The sequence below is a fragment of the Carlito syrichta genome, unplaced genomic scaffold, assembly GCF_000164805.1.
Source record: "Carlito syrichta isolate Samal-C Ts95f unplaced genomic scaffold, Tarsius_syrichta-2.0.1 Scaffold305012, whole genome shotgun sequence".
NCBI classification, from domain to species: domain Eukaryota; kingdom Metazoa; phylum Chordata; class Mammalia; order Primates; family Tarsiidae; genus Carlito; species Carlito syrichta.
In genome coordinates this window covers 128,899-140,201 of record NW_007249108.1, presented here as the reverse complement: position 1 = coordinate 140,201, position 11,303 = coordinate 128,899, and the positions used below count along the sequence as shown (strand labels likewise).

General features: G+C 57.7%; 1 protein-coding gene across 1 annotated transcript in view; it reads left to right on the top strand.

Annotated features, from left to right (window-relative positions):
• CDX1 (caudal type homeobox 1) overlaps positions 1-5,115 on the top strand; it is a 7,179-nt gene extending 2,064 nt beyond the window's left edge. Inside the window, exons 2-5 of the mRNA XM_021713943.1 lie at positions 1,325-1,449; positions 1,831-1,878; positions 4,247-4,397; positions 4,918-5,115. Of these exons, the coding sequence (XP_021569618.1) occupies positions 1,325-1,449; positions 1,831-1,878; positions 4,247-4,397; positions 4,918-5,115 (522 nt within the window). The remainder of the gene's footprint in view (positions 1-1,324; positions 1,450-1,830; positions 1,879-4,246; positions 4,398-4,917) is intronic.
• Positions 5,116-11,303: the final 6,188 nt, after the last annotated feature.

Below are 11,303 nucleotides of genomic sequence, written 5' to 3'. Positions count from 1 at the left end.
GACCTGCTGGGCTCTGGTGATCCTTCCACCTCAGCCTTCCAAGTAGCCGGAACTACAGGCATGTGCTGCCATGCCTGGCTAAGTTTTTTTAATTTATTGTAGAGACGAGGTCTCACCAAGTTGCCTGGGTGGGTCTTGAACCCGGGGTCTCAGGCAGACTCAGCCTCCCAAAGTGCTGGGATTATAGGTTGAGCCACTGAGCCCGGCCGGTTATTTATTTTATCATTATTTGAGTTGGAGTTGCACTCTGTCACCCAGGTTGGACTGCAGTGGCACATTTATGGCCACAGCAGCCTTGATCTGCTGGACTCAAGTGATCCTTCCGCCTCAGCCTTCCAAGTAGCTGGAACTACAGGCATATGCCACTCTGCCCGGCTAATTTGGATTCATTGTAGAGATGAGGTCTCGCCAAGTTGCCTGGGCTGATCTCAAACCCGTGGGCTCAGGCAATCCTCTCACCTCGGTTTCCCAAAGTGCTGGGATTATAAGCATGAGCTACTGTGCCCTTCTTTTTGTAATTAGAGACAGAGTCTTTCTCTGTTGTCCAGGCTGGAATGTAGTGGTGTGACCATAGCTCACTGCAGCCTCAACTTTCTGGGCTCAAGTGATCCTCCTACCTCAGCCTCCCAAGTAGCTGAGATTACAGGTGCATGCCACCACGCCCAGACAATTTTCAATTTTTTCGTAAAGACAGGTTCTCACTAGGTTGCCCAGGCTGGTCTTGAACTCCTAGCCTTAAGTGATCCTCCCATCCCAGCCTCCCAAAGTGCTGCGATTACAGGCATGAGCCACTGCACCCGATACAGTCTCTTACTCAACCAATCCCCTGCTTGTGCACATGCGCTTTGTTTTTAGTCTTGTGCTGGTAGAAACAGATGCAGCTTTGGGCAGTTCTCTGCAGGGTCAGTTTCTGGAAGTGGGATCCACGGGCTCAAGGCTCATGCCTGCTCAGTGGGGCTGACACTGCCAAGTTGGGCTCCCAGGAGGATGTCAGGAATCACCCCCTGAGCGGCATTTGGGCTGCCCTGGTTTCGGAGCCACAGTGTGAGAGCACACATGTTGTTCTTTGGGAGAGCTGCTTTCCTAACAAGGCAGCTCCAGCCGAAGGAAGCTGGCTGCTGGGTTCCTGAGCCCACGAATCCGTCTCCAGGGTCAAGCCCTGACAGGCAGCCCTGCTGGGACAGAGAGGTCACCGTGCAGCTCTGACCTTCCACCACCATCTCTACTGGGGGAGAGCTGGGCAGGAGGTCACAACACCTGCATTCTGATCCACACCAGGCAGCATGCCACCACAGGGCCCTTCTGAAGCCTGTTCCCTGTCTAGGAAGTGACTGTCAAAAGGGCCAGCTGGGAGCTGGTGGCCAGCGAGAAAGGTGGCTTCATGGAGACCAAGGTCAGGGTGGGTCGGGTCGTCAGCGCCTGCCTTGGACCCGTCTTCCTGGGGTGGTTGTGAGTGCGTAGGGCATTTTAATGGCCCCCAGCCTGCAGACCACCCAGACTGAATTCTCAGGGAGCCTTCACCGTGGTCTGGCCCCTCCTTTCCCAGAAGTGGAAGTGGAGGAGGAGCTGCTGTTTAAGCATCTGTCGCCAATGCGTAGGGAGGTCTGTGTAGGGCTCAGTGGACCCTGGATGTGGCAGGGCGAGGAACTGTGCACTGAGGGGGCAGCAAGGGCTCTAGACCAGGAGACGCGGCCTTGGGCAGACGCGGCCTTCGGCAGGGAGGTGGGACTAGAAGGACCCACTCAGCTGCTGTGGAACCACTGTGAACTGTGGTCTCTTTCTCTACAAAATGGGAGGAGACTAAGCTCCCATGACCCCTCCTGGCTTTAGCCAGAGGACTCTGCGGATTAGAGCCATGCTGGGTGGCGGTGGTGGTGGCATTAGACTAGTTTGTTTTTGAGCCAATGTTGAATTTTCTAGGCCAAGGAGGGGCCCCGTCTGGAGCCGAGGCTTGGGCGGTCACTCCCTTAGCCCTTTCCCAGGGCAGGCCTGGCCCACGGCCGAGGCTTATCCTGTCCTGCGTCGGGCAGTGACTGAGGCCAGTGGATGTGGTGATGTCCGGCGCGGTTCTGCGGCTCTGGCAGAAAACCCAGGGAAAGCTGCCCGGGAACAGCTGCTGTCTCCCGTCCTCCACAAAACGCCATTTGGCTTGTGGGGAGCCCAGTCGGCCGCTCCGCCAGGCTGCGTGGGCTTGTTGGAGGGGCGGGCGCTGGCATGGGGGTCATCCACGCAGAGTCGCCCAGGGATGGGCGGGGCCGGGGCTGTGCCCTGGAAGGTGAAGTCGAGGCTGTCGGGGGCACCTGGGAGATGAGGGAGGATCCATGGCCACTGGAGACCCCAGGTCCCGGGGGGTCTGCGGGGGTCTGGAAGTATTTGTGAGCACCTCCTATTTATAGCCAAGCTCCACTTCTTCCAGAGGAAACTGGGACTCCGCCAGGCCCCACAGCCCAGACAAGCAGCGGCCCATCCCAGTCCCAGAGAAAGTCTTGCTGCTGACACCGGCGGCCCTCAGTTCCCGCTCCTGGCTGAGTGGGGCCATAGAGAAGCCAAGTCCCCCCCCGCAACCCGCCTTCTGGTCACCAGGGCCTCCCTGCCCTTCCTTGTCCCCGCTGATCTGCTATCAGGCAGCAGCCAGAGTCTTACTAAATCTATACCCGGCCTCGTGTCTCCTCCACTCAGATCCTGCAATGGCTTCCATCCCAGATAGGAAAATCCAGGTCCCTCCCCAGTATCCTTCCCCGTCTCCCTCACTCGATGCGCTGCAGCTCTACCAGCTTCCTCCCTGTTCCTCAAATAAGCCAGCCAGCAGACAGGCTCCCACCACAGGGCCTTTGCACCTGCCATTTCCTTTGCCTAGAACTCTCTTCCGGATATCAGCATGACTCTTGTCCTCAGCCCCTGAGGACATTGCTGAGGCTCCCTTCTCAGTAAGGCCTTCAAGGACCCCTCTATTTAAAATTGCACCAGCACTCCCTTACCACCCCCCATCTCTGTTCTCCTTCCCGGCTTTCTTGTCCTCTGAAGTACTTGTCATCAATCAGCTTATCAAATAGTCTCCATATTCATGTTCTTTTTTTTTTTTTTGAGTTGGAGTCTCACTCTGTCTCCCAGATTGGAGGGCAATGGCACGCTCCCAGCCACTGCAACCTCGACCTGTTGGGCTCTGGAGATCCTTCCACCTCAGCCTTCCAAGTAGCTGGAACTACAGGCGTGCGCTACCATGCCCAGCTAATTATTTTGATTTATTGATATATTGTAGAGATGAGGTCTCGCCAACTTGCCCAGGCGGGTCTCGAACCCGCGGGCTCAGGCAATCCACTCACCTCGGCCTCCCAAAGCACGGGCTGACAGGCTGAGCCACCGAGCCCGGCCCATATTCATGTTCTTGAAACCCTCTCTCCCCTAGAATCTAAGCTTCCAGAGCTGTGGCTCAGGGCTTGGTACACAGCTGGCACTCAGGGGTGTGCCTGGAATGCGCCCTTGGCTCCTGCCCTGTGCACGGGCACAGGGGGTGCGGCAGTGTAGGCAGGCCAGTCCTGGCTCAGGGCTTGGTGCTGTGAGCAGAGCCTTTTGAGATGCTAGCAGGTCCCAGGCCACTGTGGTCCGAGTTCCTCCTGCCTGATGCTGGGGCCGCCCTGGGCACTCGGCAGGAGCTGGGACCACTCCCAGGACAGCCCTGGCTCCCCCTCCTCCCTGCCCAGAAAGAAGAGGGAGCAACCGACAGCTCATCATCTCCATCCCCCCCACCCCCCAGAGACCCCCCCCCCCGGGGCTCTGCCACTCAGCCTGAGCTCCGAGGACCCCGGAGCCCCACCTGGGAGTTTGTTCAAGGTGCACCTTCCGCTGGGGCTTTCTGCCTGCATGGCCGGGGATGCCCTCGGAGCCCCCGTGTCTCACAAACTCCCCGGGACCGGCTCCGTGCCGCCCGTCTGGGAGCCCCTGAATTCGATTAGTAATCCGCCGGAGTTTTTCTAAATCCTGATTTAGAGCTGGTGGAGCGACCCAAGTGGAACCTCCAGCTCTTTGCAGCCGGTTATGTGGCCTGACCTGGTCGACGCCCTCTCTGAACCTCCCTGTGGGCATAAGAGGATCTGCAAGCCGGCGTGTGGGGAAGTGAGGGTCTCCTGGGGCCAGCAGCCCTCCTTCTCACCCAGGGCCTGGCCAGGAGCCCGCACTGCTCTTTCTCAGACCCGGGTCTCTGGCAGCCCCCGCTTGAGGCTCACCTTCCCTCTGGCTCCTTCTGCTTCTCAGGTAAGACTCGCACCAAGGACAAGTACCGCGTGGTCTACACGGACCACCAGCGCCTGGAGCTGGAGAAGGAGTTCCATTACAGCCGCTACATCACCCTCCGGCGGAAATCCGAGTTGGCTGCCAGCCTGGGGCTCACGGAGCGGCAGGTATGCGGGTCTGCCTGTCCGTCCCAGCCACGGGAGCAGCACGGGGACGCCGGTCTCCAGGCTGCCAGGAGGATCAGGAAGTTTCGTAGAGGGAGAACAGAGAGGTCGAGTCTCCAGGCCGTTGTCATGCAGCACAGCAGAAACTGAGCACTGCCAACCCCCCTCAACAAAACCCAATATCCTTGCCCCCAGATAGGGGGATAAAGGGGTCCGACTGGCCATGGGTGACAGCAGGTTCCGGTCAGGGCTGTGGCGAGTGTTGTAGACATAAGAGGAGCCGATAGGGAGAGCAGGGAAGGCTTCTGGAGGAGGAGTGAGAGCGGGGCCTGGGCGATGCAAGGTGGAAGGTAACAGAGAAGGGCGTCTCCCGGGTTGGGAGCAAGACCTGGAGAGGGACCGTGCTCAGAGTCCACACAGTCTGGGCAGCTGCAGTGGGAGGGGACCCAAAGCCACTTGGAGAACACGGGGCTCACGTACCCCGTCTATCCCCATCGCCCATCTCCACTCTCCTGTTCCACAGGTGAAGATTTGGTTCCAAAATCGGCGGGCAAAGGAGCGAAAGGTGAACAAGAAGAAACAGCAGCCCCTGCCGCCGCCTGTGGCCCATGATGTCAACCCCGCCCCAGCCGAGCCACCCCTGGGGGGCCTGTGCCCTGGCAGCTCCAGCCTCCTGGGCGCCTCCTCCCCAGCACCTGTCAAAGAAGAGTTTCTGCCATAGCCCTGCCCAGCCTGTGGCCAGGACCTGGGTACTCACACTAGAGTATGGCTCCTGTGGGCCCAAAGGTCTTGCCTGTCTGAGCCCCAGCCCCGCCATGGACCTTCTGGGCCACGGTGGCTACGTCCCCTGCCACCTGCACCCCCAGACCCATCTGTGAGCCTGTTGGGTAAAGACTCTGCAGTTCCTGTGTTCCAGCCCTTGGGGTGAGGGTGTCCAGGGTAGGTGGTCTCAATCTCTCGAGTGCCTCTCAAACCCCAGAGGGCTGGATGGGGGACAAAACAGGCCCCAGGTCCCACCTCCTTCTCCAGAGGGTCAAGGGGTGGTTGGGAGGTCCTGCTGCGAGGGCCAGTCTGGCCACGGAGAGTGGTGAGCTAGGAGCAGACACCAGGGGGGGGCTGTGCCTGCCTCTCCCTGCACCTTACTCTCCTGACCCCAGCGATGCCCTGGGCCCTCCAGACCAGATGTAGAGCTCCAAGCCCACAGCAGCAGGCCCTGTGGCCACCCCGTGGGGTTGTAGGGTCACAGCCCATGGGCATTCTCAGGAGACCTCCAGGTTGCGCCGGAGATCCCTGGGGGGGAGGGGCAGAGTCCACCCACCGGCTGTCCCACAGGGCCCAGGCCCCAGGGAGCCCCCAGAGGACTGTCTCTGGACCCAGCAAAGCCCAGTTGTGTTGTACATAGAGTGTACAACACTTGGATGCAGCTTCGAGATAAATGTTTCTTCTCTTTTAAAAAAATGTGTAAAAATCATGATACACGGCAATAAAGAAGCGTTTTTGAGAAGCACAAATCATCCTCACCTTCCCTGACAATTGTGTATTCCTTTCCCGTCTTGTAGAGACCATAGCAAGGTCACCTTTAAAATACATTTGAAAGATCAAGCAGGACCCTCTCAGAGTCCATGAGAACGTGGGAAATGAGAGTCTGTTTGTATGCAGAATCCTCAGGCTCGACAGGTGAGCTTCTGACGGTACCAGAATCTTCTGGTGCAGTTTTCCTTCCAACAGGTAGCATTCGTGGCGCACCACCACGCCAGGTGTGGTTGGGCCTGGGAAGCCCACGGTCCCCGTCCCCCAGAAGTCCGCAGTGCACACGGGGGACGCTGATGTGACAGGGTAAGGGCCAATGCAGGTTGTGCTCTGGGCATCAAGGGAGCCAGCACACCCACTTCTAGCTTATGCCGGAAGGCTTCCTGGAGGAGGCATGTTCAAACTGAGACCTGAAGAACTAGTGGGTGCCTGTCAAGTCAAGAAGGGGGAGAAGTTTAAGGAAAAAAAAAGAACTCGAGCAATGAACTGAAAGTATAATTTTTGTCAGCCTCCTAAGTTTCTGTCACCTGGGCCTTCTCTCGCCCCAGTGCCCCGTGCCCGCTCTCTGTTTATAGTTCTGGTAGGGGCCGGGCCCTAAAAAGTGTGCACGGTGGACTCCTGGTCAACCCTTGCTCCTAGGGCACATGGGAACAGCAGACAGAGTGGATCCAGGTTCTTCTCTCTTCTGCCAGTGGCCCCAGAGACACCTAAGGCCTGGCCACCAGGAGGTTCCAGAGGAAGAGGCCAGAGTTCCAGCAATGGGGAGCAAAAGCTGGGGAAAAGGGGATGGGTGCTGAGTGAACAGAGTTTTCTGATCTTCACAGTGGAGCAAGCGTGTGCTCTGTGACCCTGGGGCAACTGCTTCCCCTCTCTGAGCCCTCACTTCCCCAGCTGTAAAAATGGGAAGCTTGTCTGACAAAAAGAAAGAACCCTGGTTAAGTACATTTGGGAAATCCTGCAGACTTCACCCCTCTGGGAGACTTAACACATCAAAGGCTCTGACAAGCCCTGTGGCAAAGAGACCACTCAGTTTTTTTTGTTTTGTTTTGTTTTGTTTTGAGTTGGAGTCTCACTCCATAGCCCAGACTGGAGTGCAGTGGCACGCTCCTGGCCACTGCAGCCTCGACCGGCTGGGCTCCGGCGATCCTTCCACCTCAGCCTTCCAAGTAGCTGGAAGCTGGAACTACAGGCATGCGCTACCATGCCCAACTAATTTTTGATTTATTGTGGAGATTAGGTCTCGCCAAGTTGCCCAGGTGGGTCTCGAACCCGCGGGCTCAGGCAATCCATCTGCCTCGGCCTCCCAAAGTGCTGGGATTACAGGCTGAGCCACCGAGCCCAGCCACCCCTCAGCCTTTCAGTAGTCCAGCACTCCCCAGGCTCTGCTATCTGGGAGGCCCCTGCTCACACCTGTCGCCGTCCCACTGAACTCCACACTCTAGCGTGGGATGTTCTGGCTGGAGGACCATGCCTTCTGGCCACATCCACTCCGTGACTCAGTGTCTGGCAGCAGGTTTCCTTGTCAGATAGCCTGGGTGTTTCAGCGTGACTGTTCCAGGCAAGTTGCTTAGCTTCTTGGAGCCTCAGCCTCCTCATGTGTCAAGTGAAAATAAAATACGCCTCTTCCGGGGATGCTGTGTAGAGGCACTCAGAATGGTCCAGCGTTTGACTTACCATCGTAGGCTTTCCTATAATACCACCTCTAACAAAACTGGGCTGTCCTGAATGACTGGTAATAGGATTGTTTGCCTATATACCAAGAAGGTTGGGAAAGCACCAAAATCTGTGTGTGGTGTGTGCCCAGGCAGACTTCGAGGGGTTCCTAAAGTTCTTATGAGGTTGTCCCAAACAAAGAAAACATGTCAGTGTGCTTTTTTTATCGAGGAGCAGAAAATTGTCATCAAAGTGTTGAAGATACAAGCACAGAGTCAGAAAGCAAAAATGAAGAAATGAAGCTTTTTTTTCTGCAATAAAAATTAAAAGCCTTAAAAAGAAAAGAAAAGAAAATACTCTGAGCTTGGGATTATTTGCACCTAGTCAGGGCTTGTGTTTTGAACACCTGCCCACGGGCTGCATCAGCCCTAACATCCCAGCCTCAGAAAGACCTCTGCCTAGCAGGAGGTCAGAGACCAGACCCAGCAGGCTGGGTGGGTTGCAGCCGTTGTCTGTGAGGGAGGTGGGGAGGGCAGGTGGGCCCTAGCCTGGGTTGGTGATCTCCCTGGAGGGGTGTCGGGGCTCCGCGAAGATGGAAGCTTTTCTGTGACAACCTGCAGGTGTTGTGGGAGTCCCTCTCCACCTGAGAACTCCACCAGAGGCCTGGGTGTCACAATGGCTCAGGAAAGAGACCCTGCGGCCACAGGGTAAGCCCTGCTCTCCCTTCGGGAACGACCTTTGTGGCTAGTGATTTCGTGGTGGTTCCCTTGCTGGGTGGCAGGTGCCGCCCTGCTGCTGCAGGCCTGGGGCCAGGAAAGTCGGATCTGGTCTGGCCTGGCCCTCCGAGGCCTGCAGCCTGGTCATGGCCTCTCGTGAATCAGAATTGCGCCCATCATGTCGGCACTTTGTGTTGCCTCTGGTTTCAGGGCGTCCGCAGCCCCTTAGCCCTGTAAGTAGACTTTTAGCCTTGTGCAAGAGCTGGTCCCATCACTGATGCCGAGAGTCCGGTGTGGGATGGCAGGGCTAGACCCTTGGGGGGTCCGGGGCTCAGGCAACATTAAGAGGAGGGCTCCGGCAGCCCAGGGTGTGTGTATGTGCGTGCTCACACGTATGTGTGATGGGTTGTGATGGGACAGGGGTGAGGATGGGCTACTGTAGGGCTCTGAAGGGAGCAGCCCGTGTCTGGATGGATGAGGTGCCCATCAGGGGATGCAGAACCAGGGGGCGTGGCCAACCTGGCCAGGGCAGCTTTGACAACCACCCTATCTCAGCGGGGTGGCGCAGAGACCCTTTCTCTGAACCAGGCCAGATGGATCCGCCGCCTGGAACCATGTTTTTCACAGTCGCCACTCCCTGGTGTGACAAACACATGCTCCACGGTGAAAAAATTCGAACGTTTAAGCAAATTAAAAATGTTTATTTATATGCATTTAAAAATATCTCCCTATATAATGAAAGGAATTGCATTTCCATGTAGCACTTTCCTTAAATCAGCACACGGCTCCATTTCCCTCCTGGCTAGGTGTGAGAGGAGGAGGGAGGAGGAGGATTCACCCTTCGGGTTCCTAAGAAGTGATTCTGCTAATAGCGCCCAAACCCCCTCTGGAAGGGGAGAGGAGAGGGTGGTGGCGGCAGTTGTTCACTAAACTCCTGGTCGGTTGCAGGAATCATAAAATCGGCGCCTCCGTGGGCAGATTGGTTTGTGAAGACAGTGCCTTCTAGAAATCTTCCAGACAGTGCTGTATGAAGGGCCAGACTTTCCCCACCAGGGCTGGGTGGATGGGCAGAGGGGGCAGAGCCTGAGTGAGCTCAGACTCCAAGGTCACAGGCATGGAGTGACCTGTAAGCCCTACCCCACTCTCCGTCACGGAGTGATTCTGCAAGCCCCACCCCACTCCCGTGGGCCTCAGTTTCCCCATCTGAAAGGCGTGAGCCTAGACCCATTTGCATTCCACAGCCCCAGTGACTGCCACTGGCTCTCCCCCTCCCCCCCAGGGCTGGATCTGTGAAGCAGGGAGACAGGTACTGCCAGAAGGGTCACGAAGAGGCCTGAGCCAACTGCCTCACCCCTGCTCCTCATCCCAGGGCTCTCTGAATGAAGCCCAAGTGTCAATGGGAGGGAGTGGTTTGGCAAGACAAGCCCAGGGTGAGGGGATGTCCTGCCCGGGCCTCCTTGGATCCAGAAGCCCCCAGCTTCTGCCTCTCCCTAGGCCCTCCTGACTTTATCTCCAACGCCCAGAGATTCAGTCCACTGGCAACCTCAGGCACACGACTGCACTCCTCAGGTGTAAAATGAGGTGCACATATCTGCCTCCTCAAGGCTGCTGGGAAGAATTAAACACTAGATATCGGATTTAAGAGTCTGCCCTACTGCACATAGTAGGGCTCAATAAATGCTCCTCTCTTCACATTCATGATGGGGGATGGAGTGGAGGGGAAGCTTTCCTCTTGGCTCTGCAGATCCCCTGTGCGGCCAGGCTCAAAGGCCCACCAGAGTGCAGCCGGGTAGGGAGGGGAGGTGGCCCAGGACCTGGCCAGGCCTTCGACCAAGCCCATGCTCTGATTTAAACCTTCCTACCTCTGTTCAGGCTCCAGGCGTGGGAGAGAGCAGGCCTTATTCTCGCCATCCCCAGAGGCCTCCGCGCAGGCAGCGGATGGTAGGGAAACCACATATGTGACAAATGGCTGAACTGGGCCACCTTCCGTGTGAAAGGGACGTGGCTTGTAGCGTGTATGCTGACCCACTAGGGTCTACGGGTCAATCCCAGCAAACAACACACACAACCGCTCCAGCTAATCGCCTGCCGTCCCAGCCACGGGCCCACTGGACCCTCAGAACATTCTGGGTTCATGGTGGCCCATCTACAGATGCAAAATCTAGCCTTCCCAAGGCCACACTGCCGGTGGACAGGAGCCCAGCCTCTGGTGGCCTATCACAAAGCACAATCACACGGTGGCACCTGACTGCCCCTCCTCCTCGCTCAAACCTCCCCATGTTGCCTTCATCCCAGGGAAGGGAAGGGAAGGGAAGGGAAGGGTGTTGAGGACACCACTAGCCAGAAGGTCCACGAGGCCTGGCTCTGTCTCTGGTGTCACTCACTGACTCTGTGACCTTCAGCAAGTCACTTAACCTCTCTGTGCTTGTCTCCTCGTCTGTAAAGCAGGAATGACACCTGCCTCTCCAGGCTGAGAAAATAAGACACTTCCAGGCATATTTGAGGTGCTCAGTACCTACTGACAGACTGCTGACTGGACTGTCAGCCCATATGGGGAATAAATATTAACTGAGCACCTACTGTGTGCCAGGCCCTGGGCCGGATGTGTCCATACCGACCCCCTGAATCCCCACCCCTTGCAAGGGAGGAGAAATCCTTACCCCCACTTTCCAGATGAAGAGGAGGCGGCATAAGGTCGCCCGGTGGGGAAGAGACAGGGGGTGGGCGTTAGTGCCCCGCGACCCGCCTCCCTTGTCGCCTAGCTGGGGAAAGGGAGGTCCAGAGAGGGCAGGTCACTTGCCAAGGTCACGCAGAAGGCGCAGGGCTTCCACCGCGGCCCCCCCCCCCACTCGCTCGGGGCCTCCAATCCGCGCTCCGCGCGCGGGGGCGCATGCCCCCACCCCCGCCGTCCTCCCGTCGGTCCGGTGTCTACGCGGGCGCAGCGCGCCCCTCCCCAGCCTCGGGCGCGGCGCAGGGAGAGACGCGGCGTCGCAGCCCCGGCCGGGCCACG